General features: G+C 44.1%; 1 protein-coding gene across 2 annotated transcripts in view; it reads left to right on the top strand.

The window, feature by feature from the left end:
• dip2ba (disco-interacting protein 2 homolog Ba) overlaps window positions 1–23,436 on the top strand; it is a 68,178-nt gene that overhangs the window by 15,260 nt on the left and 29,482 nt on the right. For both annotated transcript variants that reach the window (XM_055930933.1, XM_055930935.1), the window contains exons 2-6: window positions 16,264–16,335; window positions 21,329–21,508; window positions 21,883–22,008; window positions 22,587–22,820; window positions 23,063–23,209. In XM_055930933.1, coding sequence (XP_055786908.1) covers window positions 16,264–16,335; window positions 21,329–21,508; window positions 21,883–22,008; window positions 22,587–22,820; window positions 23,063–23,209 — 759 coding nt within the window. The remainder of the gene's footprint in view (window positions 1–16,263; window positions 16,336–21,328; window positions 21,509–21,882; window positions 22,009–22,586; window positions 22,821–23,062; window positions 23,210–23,436) is intronic.

Here is a 23,436-nt window from a genome sequence, read left to right on the forward strand (position 1 = left end):
TTGCACCTCTTCTTGCCTTTTACATTGTTTATATTTTAATATCGGCCAACAACATACTGTAGTGTTTCAGACAGCACTCCTCCTTGACCAGCTCGACTGTGTGTTGACCTTAATGAGTCAGTGTGACATAGTAGAGTTCAGGAGGGGAGAGTAGGCTAAAGCTTCAGACATACATTTACCGCTGTGAACTATCATCATACTTCCACGTCTGGATAAGAGCCAATTAAACAAGGCTTGTATATATGTCATCGTGGCCAGCGGCGCTGAACCAAGATTTCATCTTTACTGAGTCCACTCCAGATTAGGCTGCAGTTTATGAACAGTAGACCCCAAGGGGGAGTTACTACCCCCAGCTATGGTGGGGGCGTGGGAGAGAGGAGACGGCTGTTCTGTGCCAGACTCCAGGCTACATTTAGCCAAGCTATAGGCAGGGAGAAATCCCTCCTCTTCTCCAATCTCCACTACCCACTCCATCCTCCACCCCTGCAGTGCAGCACAGCAGCCTCCCAGGCTCCCACTTCAGCAAATTCCACTCATCCTCCAGCTCAAGACCAATCCTCCATTCCCCCCTGCACCTTTCTTCCCAACATCCATAACTCCATTTGAATAGGAGTTTCCCGTCTTACTTTACCCTCCCGTCCCACTTTCCCACACTGTCTGATACAGGCCAACACATTTTCTCCACACAAAAACTGTCTATCATCGTTCTCGCTCAGATTCTCACGACTAGCCTATAAGCCTTCTTATGGATAATCCACAGTTTATTGTTACTTCATTCCTCAAAATGAAAGAGTTCAACATTTGCAGCTCTTGTAAATTGCTGAGTCAGTCAGTGAATGTTTAGAAGGCACCTAAACACACCTACTTTGTTGCTGCTATACAGTTGTCTGACTGTTAGCATACTGGCTAGGTTAATAATGGTGATTTACGGTTGGGACCTTAGCCTACATTGATGCTAGCTCTCTAGTCTACAGTATTCTTGCACATCCAGACATTCCACCATATTCCTAGAACGGCTGGAGTCGAGGCTAGCTTCATGGTCATGTGAGATCCCTGTGGTGTAGTGTCCGACCTAGTGTGACTTAGTACCTACCAGGGAGAGGTTAGCTGTCTGCCTCGTTCCCACCCACTCATCAGTAGCCTACAGGATGGTTCATGGCCCTGCTGTCTGGACTACTGAACCTGCTTACTAAGGGGATGTTTCATATGATTTCAGTCCGTTTCTGACTGCACCCCTTTTGATTTGAACAAAACCTTGCCCATGGTAGGAGTGTTCGGGAAGTAACTTTTTGGACCTGAATGCCAAAACAATCAGGAGATAGAGGTGCATAAATTGACCAATTTTGCATACCCCACCATACCATGAGACATCCATGTTTTAATCACAAAAACAATAGAGGTTTTAGTTGAGCTAATATACAGGGAAGCTAAACTCAAGCTCTGACACCCTCCTCTCTCTCTTTAGAAAGACAAAGGGCCGTTATGTAGGGAGTGCTGCCTGACTGCATGGCAGACAAGTGTTTCAACATAGCTCTGTGTGACACCACCAGTGAAAGTGAAGTATCATGTTGTAGTATTAATGTGAAGTGATACAGGCCAGGGCTGAAGGCTACTTAAATTAGAACAACTCATTTCAACACTCCATCCTTTCTGTTTAGTTAAGCTCAAGATAACCTCAAATCGGAAAATATTCACTCCACCACAACCATCCAGGGAATGATCCAAATGGTTTCGCGACAGTAGAGGCCAAGGCTCCATCTTGATCTATAAGCATATTGAAGCTAATCTATAACAAACCAGTTAAAGGTGAGGTTATACAAGTTCATCTACAGGCACGGACAGACTGGCCAAGGGCGGAGAGACATGATTATGATAAAGTGACAGTAGTCAGCCCTAGTTATCCCCCTTGTCAGATTTTGCATAAAATAATCTGAGATTATAGAGGGAGTTGTGGATTACGGCAGGTATGAGACGGGAGTGTTTTTGGAACGGAGATAATAGATGATAGAGACGTCTCAGCGGGAATGTCCCACTCCCTCTGACTGTACTCTACACACCACTCAGCTAATGGAAGAGAGATGGTATTAGTTATAATGATGAACTGAGTCAATGTAGATTTTTATTGCCTTCTGATCTATTACCAGGACCTCAGGTTACATTCTGAGTTTGTTTTTCAGCCCAACAGCAGCCCCTCCACTTGGTTTGGTGGTAAGAGCGATCTGGCTGGAAAAATGTAACCATTCTCAAATTCATAGACCGCTATTGATGCCAGGACCTTTATGGATGCCGGAGTTGTATTGTCTCTCCTCTCTTACCAGTCTTTCTGGTTAAGACAGTGGGAGTGTCTCATGTTGTAGTGTTCCTAGTTCAGGCCGAGGGGAACTGATAGTGTGCCTGTGGAAAGAGGAAGTGGGAGATAAAGATGTTGCTTCCTCCCTGAGCTGCATGTGACCAGCCACCAGTCCGATCCGTCCATTCAACCGTAATTAGACCTGTCGATCACAGAGGGGTCATTTACAGACATGTTGAGAGACACAGAGGGGTCATTTACAGACATGTTGAGAGACATTTATAGAGAGCAAGAGGTTGTGTGTACGTTATATGAGCATGTGTTTTCGCTGTGTTCTTCACGCTCCGCTGTGGTACACGTGTATGTGGGGTGAGGGGGTTCGACACAGGAAGACACAGATCACTTTAGAATTGATTGACATCCGTTGCCACTTTCAGCCACAAACTCAAGAATAACAATGAGAACGAGGCTGAGTTTATCACTTTACATTTTCTGTTTCAAGTGAAATGGATGTCAGTGTGCTGCTAACATTAAAGCTTCCTCCACTGCCCCTGTCATCATAACCGACTCGAACCAGTGTATACCCGACTCGAACCAGTGTATACCCGACTCGAACCAGTGTATACCCGACTCGAACCAGTGCTCACAAACACACGTAACCGCCCTCCTTGACAACATACTAACCGTTTGTCAGAAAATATCTCATTGGATAGCTCCATCGGCGACTTTCCAAGCTGCTGTGGGGTGTGTTCCGGTACGTTCTTAACTCCGTTACACAAGCTCTAAAATGGATAAAGATGCATTGTTACTAAAGATGTTGTTAACTCACACCATTTCACAATGAATTAAACTGTTTCAGTAAGGGCTTAGTGTCCCTGAGCCAGGATTCCCAAAGCCCCCTAGTCTCAAATGCTTAGTTTAGCGTATTTACAGTGACTGTAGTCTAATCTGATGTGGTGTGTGTTAGTTGGGGGTGTATGGGCGTTAATCAGCGCATTACCACACCAACCCAGTCCTCCTGTCTGCTAGCATCAACCATTAGCTCATCCCAGTCTCATCCAAGTCTCTTAGAATAGAAACTACTACAGTTCTCTCTCTCCTTAGTTATCACTGACCATGACCATATTCCTAATCTACCAATACTGCTGTGGAAGCTATAAATGGTAGCCTATTTTATATTTAGGCCTAAAGTACATATTAAATACCATTTTAGTTACAGCATTTACTCTGGTTGAGTTATACATGAAGAAGTGTCGGCTAGTAGTTGAATGAAATACGGTAGCCAGATTGCTACCCTAGCATGGCAAGAAATCTCTCTGGGGTCAGTCACTAGTCTGTATATTAGAACACACAGCATTTACAGTGCTGACCTCAACCCCACCAAGGTCAAGGTTTAACATGAAGAAACATAATCACCAGTGAACTAAGGGGTTGAGCTGAAAGGATGAGCTGTCCGAGGGTGTTGAGTGGCTGAATGACTATATAAGGGAGCATCAGACTTATTCCTTGATAAAATGGCATAATATCCGTCCTGACCTCCCTATGGATTCATGTAAAAAGGGGTCAGTAATGACAGAATGGCTTTAACATTAAAGCCAAACAACTAGTTGAGCTAAACTGTGTGTTTTTGTATTTCTATAAACTGGTCTGGGAACAGTGACAAGCGAGGGAGAGGAGGCGGGTCAATGACCTCACTCTGACCCTTGTGCTTCAGCTGTCTGTCAGAGATCGGACCTTAAGGCGTCAGCATGCTTCAGTTCGGCTGACGCCTAGCCGGACTCAGCTAACCGAACGAGTGTCCTCGCATATTCCCTTAAAAGACCTTCTCTTGAAAAACAAGAACAAACTGCAATAGAATTCTTTGTCCATTTTGAGACACCGTAGCAGGTATACAGTTTCTCAAAATAGTCTGAAGTAATCTAAAGTAATTCAAGAAATGTCAGTTTTACGTTTTTGCCGAAGATGTAAAATTGCACGACTATCTCTAAGTAAGTAATGTTTGCTGCAGGATTTTCACAGAAAAAAATGAGCATGAAAACAAATAGTCTCTCGTTGAATGACAACAAAGACTTTATTGAAGAATCCATACGGTTGACCAATCACCAACGAAGGGGTGTAGACTTCGGCTTGCTTCCAGAAAAGACGTTGTGTGTCGGAACAACCCCCCCAAAAAACTCACTGAAGTCCAAAACAAACAAAAACGTCACAAAATGTCGTCATATGCACGAACTCTACTGAACTGTTTCGGCTGGGAAGCATACGGAGGCCTTAACTCTCTTCCTGAAGGTCAGAGGTCAACAGGATTTGTCACCGTCATCCCTATGAATGTCTGTTTACACTTTCATTGTGATAGACAAGACCGCGAGTAAAGGGAGAAGATGGTAATGTTATGAGGGCAGTGTATGATAAGTGTGTAACTTAATCATTTTTAGGGAGTCAGAGATCTCTCAGCTCTGCTGACGGAGCCGTGCGACGTTGCCATGACGTTGACCGCACACACACTTCCTCTCTGTACTCTGGGTCCTTTCCACTCCCCACCAAGAACAGAGAGTCCAGGAAGCTCCCAAAACTTCTCATATCCGACTGATAAACACACACACACTGACTGAGACACACTCACTGAGACAGAAACAGATGTGAAGTGTAAACACATACTGGTGCTGGGTGATATGGGTTTAAAATCATTTAACTTATGGGCGATTCACGATATACTGTTTATCAACAACAACAAAAAATCTCTAAATAAGCATTGTTGTACAATTAAAGGTAAAATACACTGCATTTCAAACAGTCAGCCATAATCTAATGAATTCAGGGCTTGTGAAATTATATCTAGATTAAATATAGGCCTTCCATAACCATAAGAACTAATAATTGAATCCAAATAGTTCAACCTGCTTTTTTGTTGCAATAATCACGGATCTGGCTTTCACGCCTGTATGAAAATGCCATTTTTTTTGTTACAAACTTACCCAGAACCATGCATAATGCACATTCACTAATAATGACTGACTTCTTGTAGCAGGCATTAGACTATAGAGAGTTAAGAGTTCTCATCAACAATCGCTCAAGCCCACATGCTAGGGATTAGCCAGCTAATCTTTACATTTCAGGTTTACATGGATCTATTTGCTAGCTGACAAGGTCGAACAGTTGAATTGTTATGAACACACCTGTCTGTCCGTCTCCAACTGTTTGAAAAGCATTTTAGCCTGTCCACTTTGTTCAGATGTTGAAATCAAGTAGCCTACCTTATTTCTCAGTACTCGAGACCAGTCCGGTCTTGAGACCACACTGAGTGTCTCTTCTTGTCTCGGTGGGTATTGTGTATACTCACTTCTTAATCCCTACTGATGCGTAGTGAAGGTATACGACTTATCAATTATGTAGTACAATAGGGAAATCATGGATAAAGTAGCCTACACAATCGCGAAGCACGTGAAATATATTCACATGCACCCCTAGTTTCAGCGGAATATCATCTGCAGGCAGCAAGAGTGCAGCTCTGAACTGGTTTTGGCATGGAGCTGTTTACAGAAGAATGACATCGGTAGCCGGTTGGGTAGGAAAGATGTTTGAACTTATCTACCAGCTAACTAAAGCAACAATGGGTTTGCAAACCAGGTATTCAAAAGGTTTAGTCTGAAGTGTTGGTTAGTAGACGATTTGTGATGCGCAATTGTCATCATGTGTAGTTTGCATCGGGGGCGTAGACATGGATGGGCCTGGGTGGACAGGCCCTGACAGGCCCACCCAATCAGATTGATGTGGTTTAAGCATTGTTGTGGACTTTGACCATCATGTTTGTATTTTTTATATTAAAACAAGTGTGATTTTCAGAGTGAACTTTTTTTTTTAAGGCACACAGGCTGCATTTCCTTCACTGGGCAAAATTAGAGTATAGCAACTTCTCCAGGCACCACTACACCACTGCATAGGGCGATGGAAAGACAGCAGTCACACACAGCATAATACTAAAGGATAAGCAGTCCATAAACTCTGACATAATAAGGCAGTAGGTCCCAATCATAAGAACACAAAAACACAACCATTAAGCATTTCCCAATCGAAATGTACAACTATTGCTTCCCATTACAAAAAACATTTAACGTTTAGCACACAAAGTTTAGCGCACAAAGTAACGGGTGACCTATAGTTTACAGTGGAACTGACAGCGTTTTAACTACTTTGCAGATATGAAACAAACAATCATAATATCAGTCAAAAGTTTAAAAGAGGTTTTAAAAAATAGTCGATGTATAATTCACCAATACGTTTCTTGGTAGTCCTAGAAATATTGCTATCAGGTTGTAAATCACAGCTGGTACATTGTTTTCTGCCTCCCATTCGGGATGCACCGTTTCAGTTTAAATTACTCAATATTCTGGACAAAAAGGGACGAATGTAACTAAGGCTGGGAATGTCAATACAATCAAACTAGCAAAGGCAATGATCACAAGTCAGTCGTGACGTGGCTAATAGGCTAGCGTATCTATTTATGTAGCAAGGTAAAAACAAATCCTAATGTTAGCTAGCTAGCTGCTAGCAGGATGTCATGACATTGGAGGAGTGGGTGAGTCACTGACATTTTCCCCTCTTATTGTTTTTCGGTGGCAATACACAGTAAACGTAGGCAAAAAAAGTTATAGTTAGTCAAGAACGCTCTAGATAACATTCAAACAGCCTAACCAGGTCTGTTAGGGTGAATAAAATGGTCAGAGTGAGGTGTTCTCTCAATTGTGTCTGGAAGTAGCAAGCTAGTCAACTTTAGCCAGTTAGCATGGGTGCTTGGTTGGGACAAGCATGCATTGGCAGGCAAGCTGCAGGTTGAAGAGGAGGCTACGATTCCCCATTGTTTGTCAGTGCAATTTTGACGGCCAATTAGCTGAAAAAGTTTGAGAGGGTTTATCTAATGTTCCTCCGTTAGATTTTAGCTCTGGCTAGCATTAGTTGTTGATCGTGTTGTTGATGTGCATAATGGAGCGAGAGAGCTTACCGTTTCATGGTTGTTTGATCAATAGGACTGTAAAGTTCCCAAATGTAAGTGGACCCCCGTGGTGTTTACATATTTGCAGAAATCCATTTAGGTGTATTTTGTGGCTTTTTCTTGGCAAATGCATTCTAATGACCTAAAGTCGCGCGGTTGCAACTCCCTGCAAACAAATAGTCCAGTTCAAAGTGAATGATGGCAGGCCCGTGTGGCAAATGGCTTGTTTGTATAAAGGCCTACTGTGATACTCTGATTGGTTATAGTGCACCGGTCTGTGTAGACTCCGGTGCTGGACAAGACAGATGTTTTCATTCGTTTTATTTACTGCAGAGTCTATTAATTGTCCAAACGCACCACCGCTTTCCCACTCTATATTGCTATCGAGTTTTCACAAATGCCTTAGTATATGTAATTCCTAAACATTCTAAGAATTTATGAAATGTCCATATCGAAGTGGTCGCTTTTCAGAAAGATTTTTTTTAAGTTTCATTCTTCCTGGGGGTGTATATGAACAGATATTTATAAGATTTAATTTACCTAAAATGCTGTTAGTTCCACTTTAAGTGCAATAATGTTTCACACACAGAAGTTATTTTCAAAGAGATGGCTAACAACAGCAAGAGAGCTGCAATAAACAACACAGTTCCATTCACCAGATGATCATTTGAAACCTAATTTCTTGTTGAAAGTTATTCTTGAAAAGGGAGAAGCTAACAAATTAGCAGCAACATCCTCTTTGATAACACCTGCTGCAGCCGCTGCAAACTAGCCGACAACAAAAGCTAGCTAGACCATGGGATAACTACTGCTCGCTATTGCACAGTGACCTGTTGTTCTTCAAGAAGGCAGAAGTTTCCATACGTTTTTGTCAAAAATGGCCCACCCATTAACTCGATGTGATTGGTTGATTCCAATGTCACTCACAAATTTTGCCCTAATACAGTTGAAAGGCAGATGCCTTTATCTAGCTTCTCATGGCCTAGCCAATGGCTGACTTGGCTAGCTAGATTTATCTCCCCGGTGTTAACCCTTTACTTTCTAACCAAAACTGAGGAGATTACATCAGAACATCCTTCAAAATAATAATTTACAGTGCCTTCGGAAAGTTTTTAGACCCCTTGACTTTTTCCACAATTTGATACTTTGCAGCCTTATTCTAAAATTGATTAAATATAAACATATCCTCAGCCATCTACACACAATACCCCATAATGACGAAGCGAAAACAGGTTTTTAGAATTTTTTACAAATGTATTAATAAAAAACAGATACCTTATTTACATAAGTATTCAGAACCTTTGCTATGTAACTAAGTTGCATCCTGTTGAGCTCAGTTGCATCCTGTTTCCATTGATCATCCTTGATGTTTCAACAACTTTTTTGGAGTCCACACACAGGTCCCACAATTGACAGTGCATGCAAGAGCAAAAACAAAGCCATGAGGTCGAAGGAATTGTCCGTAGAGCTCTGAGACAGGATTGTGTCGAGGCACAGATCTGGGGAAGGGTACCAAAACATTTCTGCAGCATTGAAGGTACCAAAGAACATAGTGGCCTCCATCATTCTTAAATGGAAGATCTTTGGCACCACCAAGACTCTTCCTAGAGCTGGCCACCTGGCCAAACTGAGCAATTGGTGGAGAAGGGCCTTGGTCAGGGAGGTAACCAAGAACCCAATGGTCACTGACAGAACTCTAGAGTTCCTCTGTGGAGATTGGAGAAACTTGCAGAAGTACAACCATCTCTGCAGCACTCCACCAATCAGGCCTTTATGGTAGAGTGGCCAGACAGAAGACACTCCTCAGTAAAAGGCACATGACAGCTCGCTTGGAGTTTGCCAAAAAGGTACCTAAAGACTCTCAGACCATGAGAAACAAGATTCTCTGGTCTGATGAAACCAAGTTTGAACTCTTTGGCCTCAATGCCAAGTGTCACATCTGGAGGAAACCTGGCACCATCCCTACAGTGAAGCATGGTGGTGGCAGCATTATGCTGTGGGGATGTGTTTCAGCGGCAGGGACTGGGAGACTAGTCAGGATTGAGGCAAAGATGAACGGAGCAAAGTACTGAAAGATCCTTGATGAAAACATGCTCCAGAGCACTCAGGACCTCAGACTGAGGCGACGGTTCACCTTCCAACCGGACAATAACCCTAAGCACACAGCCCAGACAACACAGGAGTGGCTTCGAGACAAGTCTCTGAATGTCCTTGAGTGAACCAGCCAGACCCCGGAATTGAAACCCATCGAACATGTCTGGAGAGACCTGAAAATAGCTGTGCAGCAACGCTCCCCATCCAGCCTGACAGAGCTTGAGAGGATCTGCAGAGAAGAATGGGACAATCTCCATAAAAATACAGGTATGCCGAGCTTATAGCATCATACCCAAGAACACTCAAGGCTGTAATCGCTGCCAAAGGTGCTTCAACAAAGTACTGAGTAAAGGGTCTGAATACCTACAGTATTTCTTATTGGTGTCCTTTAGTGATGGAGTGCCATATGATGACCTGGTCTCCACAATCACCCGACCTTAACCCAATTGAGATGGTTTGGGATGAGTTGGACCGCAAAGTGAAGGAAAAGCAGCCAACAATTGCTCAGCATATGTGGGAACTCCTTCAAGACTGTTGGAAAAGCATTCCAGGTGAAGCTAGTTGAGAGAATGCCAAGAGTGTGCAAAACTGTCATCAAGGGAAAGGGTGTGACTGCTTAAAAATATATATATATACTTTGTTTTTATTGTAGGAACACAAAGAAAGTACAAATAAAGTGAAATAAAATAACAACAAAAAAGATCTGGCAGTTACAGACTGACTAACTAACTTATCATACCTTCATACCTTCATCATATTAGTTACATTGACATCTTTGAATTAAACCTTTTTCAAGTACGAAACCCATTTTTCCCAGTATTCCTGACCTCTCTCCTCTTTGTGTTCTTAAAGCAAAGGTCATCCGCTCCATGTGGTGTATTTCTTTAGCAATGTCTATCCATTGTGTCACTGTGGGAGAGTCTTTTTGTAGCCATTTCCTAGTGACAGCCTTTGTACTGGCTGCCAGTAGGACCTTCAAGAGGTACTTTTCTCTATTGTGTACGTTATCAGGTATTTCACCCAACTACAAAGAAATGAATGTTTGTTCTATGTCAAATCCCATAATTTTTCCAATGTTAGATCTTATTTCTCCCCAGTAAGTTTCAATTGCGGGGCAAGTCCAAAAGATATGAGAGTGATAGGGTGGCTGCTTTGAAGAATCTAAAATATATTTAATTTGTTCAACACTTTTTTTTTTGGTTACTACATGATTCCATATGTGTTATTTCATAGTTTTGATGTCATCACTATTATTTTGCAATGTAGAATAGAGTCAAAATAAATAAACCCTGGAATGAATAGGTGTGTCCGAACTTTTGACTGGTACTGTATGTAAATGTAATATTTCATATTTTTTTTATTTTATACATTTGCTAAAATGTCTTATCCTGTTTTTGCTTTGTCATTCAAATCGAATCACATTTTATTTGTCACATGCACCGAATACAACCAGTGTAGAGACCAAGTCATCATATGTTGAAATGCTGACTTACAAGCCCTGTGGGGGTATTGGGTGTAGATTGATGAGAACCCCCCCAATTTAATACATTTTAGAATAATGCTGTAACTTAACAACATTTGGAAAAAGTCAAAGGGTCTGAATACTTTCTGAATCCACTGTAATTAATATTATTATTATAATCCTTATTTTAGAAATCCTTGGCCCTTCTCTGAAGGCTTAGAAGGCCCATCGTTCCCCACTGTGTTTGGGTTAGTAATCATTTGTAGAGTGGCTCTATTTTCCCTCAGAATGCATTTTTCACTATTCTGAATGTCTAAAGATTCCATATGTTGTTCTGAAATATGAGTACAGAAATACTGGACATTTTGAACTCTTATGAGGGTAGTGATTTGACAACATTACAATCATGGTCTTGAATTGGACATTTTTCTGTGCTCGGACCCCTTGTCCCCCTCCCGGTCTCGGTCATGACTCAGTCTCACCCCCCTCCCGGCCTCGGTCATGACTCAGTCTCACCCCCCTCCCGGCCTCGGTCATGACTCAGTCTCACCCCCCTCCCGGCCTCGGTCATGACTCAGTCTCACCCCCCTCCGGTCTTGGCCTTGACTCAAACTCGATTTGCTCTGGTCTTGGTCTTGAATCGGTCTCGTTTTAGGTGGTCTCGAACACAACACTGCTTATTACACATTTATGAAACACAGTCTAGACAGCTAGTACTGTATAAGTCTTTGGCTAAAATGCTGCTAGCGGTACGGTACGTGATACCTCAATGCCACGCGGAACAAACTGAGCATACATTTTCCAAAAACACAACATGAAAACAAGCAGACATAAATGCCCATTAAAAACGAAAATATAACAAAATCTTGATTCTGCGATACAGGCGTTTGGAATATCACGCAAAAACATACATTCATATGAATTTGATATATTGGCCGGCCCTAACTGGTGCTGCTGTTCTGACACACATAGATCTGGTGGCCCGCCGTACCACTGCATCGCTAGTTAATTCAGCACTCATTCTTCTAAACACTGTAAAACCCCCCCACCCTGCATTAACCTGCTCCAGCGGTACACACACTCACACACTCCGCAGAATAGCATCACACACACCACAGAATAGTGTCAAACACTCACACACACACACACACTATCAGAATAGCATCACACACATACACACACACACCACAGAAAAGCCCTGTGCACGCGCACACACACACTATCAGAATAGCATCTCACACATGCACAATTTGTCCAGTGAGCCAGTTGGCCCAGTCAGTTAGGAGACTGTTCTCCCATCAGCACATTCCTTTAGGTGGTGTCCCAAATTGCACCCTATTCCCTATATAGTGCACTACTTTTGACCGGAGCGCTATGTGCCCTAGTCAAAAGTGGTGCACTATTTCAGGAATAGGGTGCCATTTGGTGCACATTCCTGTAGTCTCAATAAACTGCGAACTGCTTTTGGCAGGGGAGACAGGGTGGGGTAACGCTCATATCCTGCCCTTAGACCTCTCACACACGCACACACACACACACACACAAACATTTCTCAAAACATGCAACAGTTTTCTCAAAAGCATTATTTCTTCCTCTAATACACAAACTGTAGCAAGTGTTGCTCACAAACTGTTGGTGTGTGCAGACTTGACCAGGTCACGGCCCACTCTGTCTGCCCAGCTCCAGCTCCAGGTCTGGGTGTCTGCTGTTGTCTCTGGTGGTGCTGTGTGGCGGTGCCAGTCTGTGCCTGTTGTTGTGTCCCACCCTATCACCAGTACAGGCACCCCTCTGTCTCTGTGTTAATGACCCAACATCAGTCACAGCTCAGAACTCTCTCTCACACAATGGAGCTCCAGTCCACTACTCCTCACTAACATCAATCTACCACTTACTGTGGCAGAGCGTGGGGCCAACTCCGTCTCTGTGTGTTTCTGTGTGAAAGACGGAAAGAGTGTGTTTGTCTGTAATGTAGGCCTTTGCGTACGTTTGTGTGTGTGTGTGTGTGTGTCCCTGTTTGTGTGTGTCTTGTAGTTGCTGTTTCCGTGCCAGATTTTCAGGCAGCGGTAACAGTGTGTGTATCCAGGCATGAACACATTGCTGAATACTGGGAGCCCCTACAGCACTCTGACACAGAATGAAAAAGCACTCAGAACTCTCTCTCTCTCTTTCACTCTCTCTCCTCTCACTTTGTTGGTTTCTCTACCTTTCACTCTGTTACTCTCTTTCTCTCTATCACTCTTTCTATTTTTCCCACTAGGTCTCTCTTTTTGTTACTCTCTCACTCCTGCAGTCACTCTCACTTTCTCTCTCTCTGTCTCGACACACTGAGTCACTGTTGTTTTGAATTGAACTCTTGTGGCCCCTGCCCCTTTTCTCTGATGGACGTTGCAAATAATACTGTCCCCCAAAATCACCCACAACGGTAGTTCTCATGTTCAGCCCTATGTCAACCGTTGTTGTTCTACTCAGTAATATCAAGCGCAGAGAGAGATGCCGGTGCATTCAAGATAAAACACACACCACCCCAGGCCCAGCAGCTTATCAAACGCCTCCATCGGTCTCTCTCTCTCTCTCGCTCCCTCGCGTTATTTGTTCCTTCTCACTTCCCCAACCAGTTTCTCTCATTGCACGTTTATCTTCCTCTAGTCTGGGCTGCAGCACACACCACCCCTGTCCCTCCACATGTCAATAAGGCTTTGAGGGGCCACTTGATCTCACAAGTCAGTGGGAGTTGTAGAGTTGTAGTAGGAGGTGGTGTAGGGGTAGAAAGCCGTCCCAGACAGGTTCGGCTGGCGCCTAGTAGAACTCGGCTAAGCAAACCGAACGAGCGTGCTCGCTCGCATACTCCTTTAAAAAGACGTTCGCTTGAAAAGGGCAAGAGCGGAAATAGTGCTCGTAATACTCAACTACGGCCAAACAAGGAAGTGACGACGACACCCAAGCAAGGAAGAGGCGCACTGTAGAAATAATATGGTGTACAGAGACACTTGACTGGCGAGAAAATGGAAGTTGGGGGAATTGCCCGGGATCTACTAAATTCACTTTACCTAGCAACACATAAAAGGCGAGACAAGGAGAAGATAGTCAGTGCGACCACTCAACAGACAAGGAACAACGTAGGGGGTGGTATGCCATGCTGGTCCAACAAATGCGCCCAATTGATGAGGAGCAACATTTTGTGTACTTCCGGATGAATTGGCCTTTACATGCTAGTCTTTATATGATGCAAGGGCTGGAATTGTAGAGGTGCAGGTACTTCTGTACCTCCTCGACCAAGCGACGCTGCAAGTTGTTCGCCATTTTGAATCCACACTGAGTTTCGGGCTGAATCGAGAAGAAGAAGAGCCTCGATTCACCCTGACATTTGACGAATCACAAACGAAGGGGCGTAGACTTTGGTTCCCGAAGTTGGACTTTGCTCAAGATAAAATGACGTGTGCACAAACAGCCCGAAAATACCCTTGCCAAAGACCAAAACCGGGCATAATTCACGCACAAGCTGTGTTCAACTGTTTCAGATGGAAGCATGTGGATGCCTGAAAGGGTAACTCTCAACCCCAATTTCAGCCTTTGCCCGTTATTACCATGGATGTAGCTATGAGTATAAACGTGTAATCCTCATAGCCTATATGTTTTCTTTCTTCGTAAAAGCACGGTAAGCAGAAACTTTGAATTTGGTCATATGCGGAAATGTGCCTTACTGCTTTTAAAAACAAATGTTGTGATACGTCAGTCGTCTAGTCAAGGAAGCGTCATGCAAAATATTTTGGCACATCCCACTGATCAAGACCGTTGCCAAATAAGGCACGCCGTCACTTGCTTTTATAGTTAGCTTTGAGGTGGTACCACCCAGCACATCTAGGAGGGAGTGTATTTCATGCCGAACCCCTCCCTTGAGATGACTGAGAGGCTCTACATCACCATTTCAATGGTAGAGTTGAACCATTAGGGGCAAAAAGAACTAGATTTTCCTACTAAAATATCAAAATACATCACTTTTGCAACAAACTGTCAAAATGAAGACCAGAATTGACATGTTTCACTATAACTAAGCCTAAAACATCTGAGTTTCTATTAAAAAAAATGTTTTTATTAAATCATCACAGTTACTCTTTTAATGGAGGTTTAGGAGGAATGGGCTGCGGAGATACAGACCCCCAGGTCTCCGCTCTACTCCACTTAGACTGACTCTTATCTCTCCCTGTGACGCTATCGCTGGTCACAGATAAGGGGATGTGTGTGTGCCTGCCTGCCTGCGTGCCCGTGCGTGTGTGTGTTTTGGGGGAGCCTAGGGAGTGTTTGGACTTTGCTCTTTGCAGTTGTGGGAGGGCTGGGCCAAACGCTCTCCCCCCTTCCCCGCTACCCCCACACCCCCCTAGAGAATGAAGAAGAGGAGAAAAGAGGAGAGGGGGGTGTGGGGGGAGTTGGGTTCCATGTGAAACTACCTCCCATTGCTTCCTCTGTGCTTTTTTTGCCATGGCTACAATCCCAAATGGTACCCGAGGGCCCATAAGTAGTGCCCTATATATAGTAGGGAATAGGGTGCCATTTGAGATGCAAGCCATGTCCATGTTTACTATTCTGTGGCTCGATTTGCTTACTTTGGTATTGTTCTCTGGTGGGAGGCTATAACCGTAGCTGTAATCATTTTTGTTCGTTCCTTGGCCTGCCCTGGGGCTTGTGTGCTCTTGACATATTTGTCCACTAAGGAGGGGAAACGATAATCTTACCTGATCCTTTTTACTCATTATTATTCATTATTCACTGTGTGTTTATTCCTCGTGTCACTATTTCTATATGTGTTCTTTTTTTTACTGTGCATTGTTGGATAAGGACCCTGAAGTAAGCATTTCACTGTTAGTCTACACCTGTTGTTTTACCACGCATGTGACAAATGAACATTAGTTTCTGTTTGCAGTGAGCCACAGGACATATGAAGCTGTACCCGAAGCTGACAGAATCTCCCCTGGAAGGTTTTTTGAAGTGTGTCAGGATGCCTGAGAGTGGTTGAGCGGTTACGGTTGCCGCCCTCGGCACCAATGCAATCCCCTGGCTGCATGGGATCGAATCCCAGTCCCAACACACTTCTCTGTCCTCAATCGGTCTCCCTCCTTATTTCATGTTTCTCCCTGTTAATAAAACTGGAAAGATACAGGGGGGTGGGGTGATGAGCGGCGTGTGCAGGTCTATAATCAGAGACTTTAGAGTTAGTGTTCTCTCAATCTTGATGCCCTGTATCTTAATTGATTCTAATAGTGTTTTTATCAATCAATCAAGGCCTAATACTCAAACCCCTGTGTGTGTGTGGGTGGGTGGGTGGGTGGACGGGTGGGTGGGTGGGCGGGTGGGCGGGCGTGTGTGTGTATTGATTTATTGATTGTTGGTAGTATGTGGTGACTAACATGGCTGTCCTGTTCTCTTCTCTGCTAGGTGACATCACACAGAAGGGCTATGAGAAGAAACGAGCCAAGCTGCTGGCCCCTTTCCTCCCTCAGATCACCAGTAAGTACTGGCCTTTCTCTCCTCTTCTCTTTTCACCTTCCTCAGTAAGACACATCTCCCCCTCTTATCTTTTTCTTTCTGTCCCTTTTGTCGTTGTCCTTTTATATATTCTTCATACTACATCTCCTCTCTCTCGTCTTTTCAGTCCCTTCTCCTCCTCCTCATCCCGTTCTACTATTGTCTTCCTCCTCATTGCTCTCTTCTTCTCTGACCTCTCTTGATATTTGTCATCCACGCGCATAGCAGCAGAGAGGACAAGACATGACTATCTGTTTTCAGCCTAACCCCAGACTCAAACAAATGCCTTTTTAATCCAACTGACAGCAATGACCAAACTCATCAACTAAGTCAGTTTTGTACCAACAAGTCATTTTTATGGGGAAAGAATGCACAGATAAACCAAAACTGTTCCACAAATAGTGGGTTACTGAACTGACTTCCCCATAATTGTTTTTCCACTATATCTGTTTTTGACCTTCCTCTGTCTGTGTGTTCCTATGGCAATGGGAGAGTTTATGGCTCTCTGCTGCACTCTAGTGGTGGATGACGGAACAGCTGCATTGCTGCTCAAACGAAGTACAATGCTTAGTGAGATCCTTCGAACGACCCTACCCTAAACCCTTACTCTAACATAAGCCGGTACCTAACCTTAACCGTTTTAAATTTCAAACGAGGACATGGTTAATATAAATCTAGCTGTTTTTTCTATACATTGGCAGGACAGAACGGCAGCGTCTCATAAACCCAAGGGCGGGGGGTATGTGTCTCTTTGTTAACAGCTAGTGGGAAATCTCTAATATTAAGTAAGTCTCGAGGTTCTCGCCTGAGTTACAATGCCTCATGATAAACTGTAGACCATACTATTTACAAGAGATCTATATTTTTCATACCTGTCTACTTGCACTAAGACCGCACTCAACGAGCTGTGTAGGGCCATAGGTAAACAAGAAAATGCTCACCCAGAAGCGAAGCTCTTAGTGGCTAGTGATTTAATGCAGGAAAAAATGAAATCCATTTTACCTAATTTCTACCAGCATGTCACCTGTGCAACTACGGGAAAAAACGATATCACCTTTACTGCACACACAGAGATGCATACAAAGCTTTCCCTCGCCCTCCATTTCGCAAATCTGACATTAACTCTATCCTCCTGATTCCTGTTTACAAGCAAAAACTCAAACAGGAAGTACCAGTGACACTCAATTCGGAAGTGGTCAGATGAAGCAGATGCTACGCTACAGGACTGTTTTGCTAGCACAGACTGGAATATGTTCCGGGATTCATCCGATGGCATTGAGGAGTATACCACCTCAGTTACCGGCTTCATAATTAAGTGCATCGACAACGTCGTCCCCACAGTGAGCATCCGTGCAGTTGAAGTTTACATACACTTAGGTTGGAGTCATTAAATCTCGTTTTTCAACCACTCCACAAATGTCTTGTTAACAAACTATAGTTTTTCCAAGTCGGTTAGGACATCTACTTTGTGCCTGACACAAGTCATTTTTCCAACAATTGTTTACAGACAGATTATTTCACTTTTTATTCACTGTATCACACTTACAGTGGGTCAGAAGTTTACATACACTAAGTTGACTGTGCCTTTAAACAGCTTTGGAAAATTCCAGAAAATTATGTCATGTCATTAGAAGCTTCTGATAGGCTAATTGACATCATTTGAGCCAATTGGAGGTGTACCTGTGGATTTATTTTAAGGCCTGCCTTCAAACTCAGTGCCTCTTTGCTTAACATCATGGGAAAATCAAAAGAAATCAGCCAAGACCTCAGAAAAACAATTGTAGACCTCCAACAAGTCTGGTTCATCCTTGGGAGCAATTTACAAACACCTGAAGGTACCATGTTCATCTGTACAAACAATAGTATGCAGTTTAAACACCATTGAACCACGCAGCCGCCATACCGCTCAGGAAGGAGACACGTTCTGTCGCCTAGAGATGAACGTACTTTGGTGTGAAAAGTGCAAATCAATCACAGAACAACAACAAAAGACCTTATGAAGATGCTGGAGGAAACAGGTACAAAAGTATCTATATCCACAGTAGAACAAGTCCTATATCGACATAACCTGAAAGGCCGCTCAGCAAGGAAGGAGCCACTGCTCCAAAACCGCCATAAAAAAGACAGACTATGGTTTGCAACTGCACATGGGGACAAAGATCATACTTTTTGGAGAAATATCCTCTGGTCTGATGAAACAAAAATAGAACTGTTTGGCCAAAATGACCATCGTTATGTTTGGAGGAAAAAGGGGTAGGCTTGCAAGCTGAAGAACACCATCCCAACCGTGAAGCACGGGGGTGGCAGCATCCTGTTGTGTAGGTGCTTTGCTGCAGGAGGGACTGGTGCACTTCACAAAATAGATAGCGTCATGAGACAGGAAAATGATGTGGCTATATTGAAGCAACATCTCAAGACATCAGTCAGAAAGTTAAAGCTTGGTCGCAAATGGGTCCTTTGCTGTTGTTCTGGGATTGATCGCACCAAAGTATGTATCTCTATATCTCTAGGAGACAGAACGTGTCTCCTTCCTGAGCGGTAGGACGGCTGCGTGGTCCCATGGTGTTTATACGTGCGTACTATTGTTTGTTTCACCCTTGGTGAACATAACTCAGAGAAAATACATATCACATGTGGTGTTCCACAAGGTTCGGTTTTGGGTCCGGTACTGTTCAGTTTATATATGTTACCCCTTGGCAGCGTTATCATAAAACACAGCATTGATTTTCACTGCTACGCAGACGATACACAATATCTGTGTCACCAGAGGATTTTAGCTCCACGGATAAATGATTCAACTGTGTTAGTGATTTAAATACTTGGACGGCTCACAGCTTCCTCCAGCTAAATCAAGACAATGCCGACGTACTTATTGTTGGAGTCAAAGCACAGAGAGAGAATCTAGCCGCACATTTTAATTCACAGGCAATAGAGATAAAACACCAGGTAAAAAAAGCTAGGTGTTATTTTAGATTCTGAACTTTGAACTTTGAATCGCACATTAGGAATGTAACCAAAAATGTTTTTTAACACCGAGGAACATTGCCAAGCTGAGGCAGTTTCTCTCTCCGGCTGATACAGATAGACTAATCCATGCTTTTATTACAAGCAGGCTTGAATACTATAATGCTCTCCTCCTGTCTGTTCTACCCAAGAAAGCCATTGTTCAACTGTAAAGCATACAGAATGCTGCAGCATGGGTACTGACCAGGACCACACGGAGAGCACACATTACACCGGTTTTAAGGTCTCTGTACTGGCTTCCTGTGAGTTTTTTTTTAGAATTTCATTTTAATATTGTTTTAAAAAAATCAATCCACGACTGTGCACCTCAATGCATGTCAGACATGCTTTTAAGTTAAGCACCCAGTTGGTCCCTCAGGTCTTCTGGCCTTTTAACTATCCCAAAGCCTTGGACCAAGAGGCATGGAGAGGCAGCCTTTAGTTATTATGCCCCCAGCCTCTGGAATAGCCTGCCTGAGGGGGCTGAAACTGGACATTTTTAAAAGGAGATCTTAAAACTTTTTTATTTTCTTTAGGGTGGTTTTTAGTAGTTCAGTTTGTCATTCTTTAGTTTTTTATCTTATGTTTATTCTATAGTAAATGTTTCAGCTTTTATTTGCTTTTTTAAATTTTTTTTAAGCACATTGAGTTCCATTCCATGTCTGAAATGTGCTGTATAAATAAAGCTTGATTTGATGACCAAAAGTATGTGTACACCTGCTGCTATAACAGCCTCCACTCTTCTGGGAAGGCTTTCCATTAGATGTTGGAACATTACTGTGGGGACTTGCTTCCACAAGAGCATTAGTGAGGGTTGGGCACTGATGTTGGGCGATTAGGCCTGGCTCGCAGTCGGCGTTCCAATTCATCCCAAAGGTGTTTGATGGAGTTAAGGTCAGGGCTCTGTGCAAGCCAGTCAAGTTCTTCCACACCGATCTCGACAAACTATTTCTTTATGAACCTTGCTTTGTGCACGGGGCCATTGTCCTGCTGAAACAGGAAGGGGCCTTACCCAAACTGTTGCCACAAAGTTGGAAGCACAGAATCGTCTAGAATGTCATTGTATGCTGTCGTGTTAAGATTTCTCTTCACTTGAACTAAGGGGCCTAGCCCAAACCATGAAAAACAGCCCTAGACCATTATTCCTCCTCCACCAAACTTTACAGTTGGCACAATGCATTGGGGCAAATAGCGTTCTCCTGGCATCCGCCAAACCCAGATTAGTCCGTCAGACTGCCGGATGGTGAAGCGTGATTCATCACTTTAGAGAACCTGAGTCCAATGGCGGCGAGCTTTACACCACTCCAGACAACACTTGATATTGGGCATGGTGATCTTAAGCTTGTGTGCCACTGCTCGGCCATGGAAACCCATTTCATGAAGCTCCCGATGATCAGTTCTTGTGCTGACGTTGCTTCCAGAGGCAGTTTGGAACTCGGCAGTGAGTGCTGCAACCGAGGACAGAGCATTTTTATGCACTACACACTTTGGAACTTGGCGGTCCTGTTCTGTGAACGTGTGTGGCCTACCACTTTGTGGCTGAGCCGTTGTTGCTCATAGACATTTCCACTTCACAATAACAGAACTTACAGTTGACTCAAGCAGCTCTAGCAGGACAGAAATTTGACGAACTTGACTTGTTGGAAAGTTGGCATCCTATGACGGTGCCACATTGAAAGTCACTGAGCTCTTCCTTCAGTAAGGCCATTCTACTGCCAATGTTTGTCTATCGAGATTGTATGGCTGTGAGCTTGATTTTATACACCCGTCAGCAATGTGTGTGGCTGAAATGGGTGAATCCACTAATTTGAAGGGGTGTCCAGATACTTTTTTGTATATATAGTGCATTTTGTGAATCGCCCGTAAGTTTGAAGAGAAAAAAAGAAGAAGATTTTTGGCCATATCGCCCAGCCCTAGTATGTGTGTGTGTTAGAGCTAGGTGCTGAGTATCTCCTCGTTCCTCTCTGTCCAGGTGTGGATCTGCCTCTCCCAGACGTCCAGCAGCAGTCGTCCTCCGGCCCTACCAGTGGTGAGCCCAGCCCTGCCAGCTCGGACCGTAGCCCTGCCAGTCCTGAGGCCTCTGGCCCCTCTTCTTCCTCCGGGGGCCGCAGAAACCGCAGCGGGGGGGCAAGGGATGACCGCTACAGATCAGGTACAGACACACATTCATAAGTCACAGATTCAGATTCCGAAAACGTTAATGTCCTCAATGAGGCCATTCATTTAGCAGCAAACACAGTACATTCAGAGGAAATGACAGATTTAAAAGCAACAACATAGCAAAGGATATTTACATGGGAAATAGACTAAGTGCAATTTCATCAAAATGACACAAACCTCTACCATGCATGGCACCACAGTAGAAGTGGGATGTGTGGGAGCTGCTGCCTTGCTTAGGGATAGTGGTTGGTTCTGATTGTGACAGAGGAGTCTAGTGGACCACAGTTGGTGCGGTGACTGACCTACTTTTTCCATTCCTCATCCCTGTTTTGTTTTGTTCTCATTCTTTCCCACCCTCTCTGTCAGACATCCACACGGAGGCGGTACAGGCAGCGTTGGCCAAACACAAGGAGGAGAAAATGGCACTGCCCATGCCCACCAAGCGCCGCTCAGCCTTCGTCCAGTCACCCGTAGACAACTGCACCCCTCCAGGTCACTACCATAGAGATCAAACTATGTTCTATGTTTGAGGGTTGGGGTCAATTCCATTTCAATTCCACACAATTCAGGAAGTACACTGAGATTCCAATTCTCTTCAATGCTTTTCAATGAGGAGATTTTAGAATTGGAATTTGGTTTACTTTCTGAATTGAAATGGAATTGACCCCAACCCTGCCATGTTTGAGTAGTACACTGTAGTGGTCAATAACTAACCCTGGTCCCGGAGAGAGAAAATACAGGGTGCACACTGTGCAGGCTTTAGTTCCAGCCCAGCACTAACACACCTGATTCAGCATGTTCAAAGTCTAGATGTTCAGTAACTAGACAACCTTTGATGAGTTGATTCAGGTGTGGGTTGGGACAAAATCCTGCATACCCTGTAGCTCATTATCAGGACCAGGGATGGTTGGTTAGGTTATCACTGCTTTTGCCCCAATAAGAGCAGGAGTATTGGGTGTCCACAAACACTGTATATAACCCACCTGGGGTGCTGCCAAGGCAGCCATTTTGTGCTACAAAGCTCACCACGCGTCATCGACTAAATACATCTCGTTCTGTCTCCCTGTCAGACACATCGTCAGCGTCTGAGGACGAAGGTTCTCTGCGTCGCCAGGCGACTCTGAGTGCAGCGCTGGTCCAGAGTCTCCAGAGCCCAGACTACTGGATCAACCGCTCAGTGCAGAGCTCCTCCACCTCCTCCTCCGCCTCCTCCACCCTGTCCCACGGGGAAAATAAGACTCAGACGCAACCGCAGCCGCAGCCCACCTCAGCGCTGGCCGACATACTGGCAAGCACACGCATAGGTAACACACACACACACTCTGTAATCACACACACCCCACACATAGGTAAGACAAACACACCCTGCACACACGTAATCCATATTCCTTACACGCACACGCATTGGTAAAACTGACTCGCACACACATAACAGCCCTTCGTACCCTCAGAGACACTTTCTAAATGAACATGCATTGTCCGTACCTCCACAGCTTTAGGTAAGTTTACTTTAGAGTATTAAACCTCCTTGTCCCTTCTCCTCCAGAGAACAGTGTCCCCCCAGATGTGACGTCCTACACCCCTGAGAGGGGTTCAAGGGTGGACTCCAGGGTGGACCTGCCCCCCAATGCTATGTCCAGGGGGATGCCCCGAGGACAGAGCCGCACCAGCATGCTGGATACCACCGCTGACGGTATGCACACACACACTGTAGAGCAACAACCACACATTGTAGAACACACTGTAGAGCAACAACCACACACTGTAGAACCCACTGTAGAACAACAACCACACACTGTAGAACACACTGTAGAAAAACCAGAACTCACTGTAGAACAACAACCACACACTGTAGAACACACTGTAGAGCAACAACCACACACTGTAGAACCCACTGTAGAGCAACAACCACACACTGTA

Source organism: Salvelinus fontinalis, chromosome 8 (genome assembly GCF_029448725.1).
Source record: "Salvelinus fontinalis isolate EN_2023a chromosome 8, ASM2944872v1, whole genome shotgun sequence".
Classification (NCBI taxonomy): Eukaryota; Metazoa; Chordata; class Actinopteri; order Salmoniformes; family Salmonidae; genus Salvelinus; species Salvelinus fontinalis.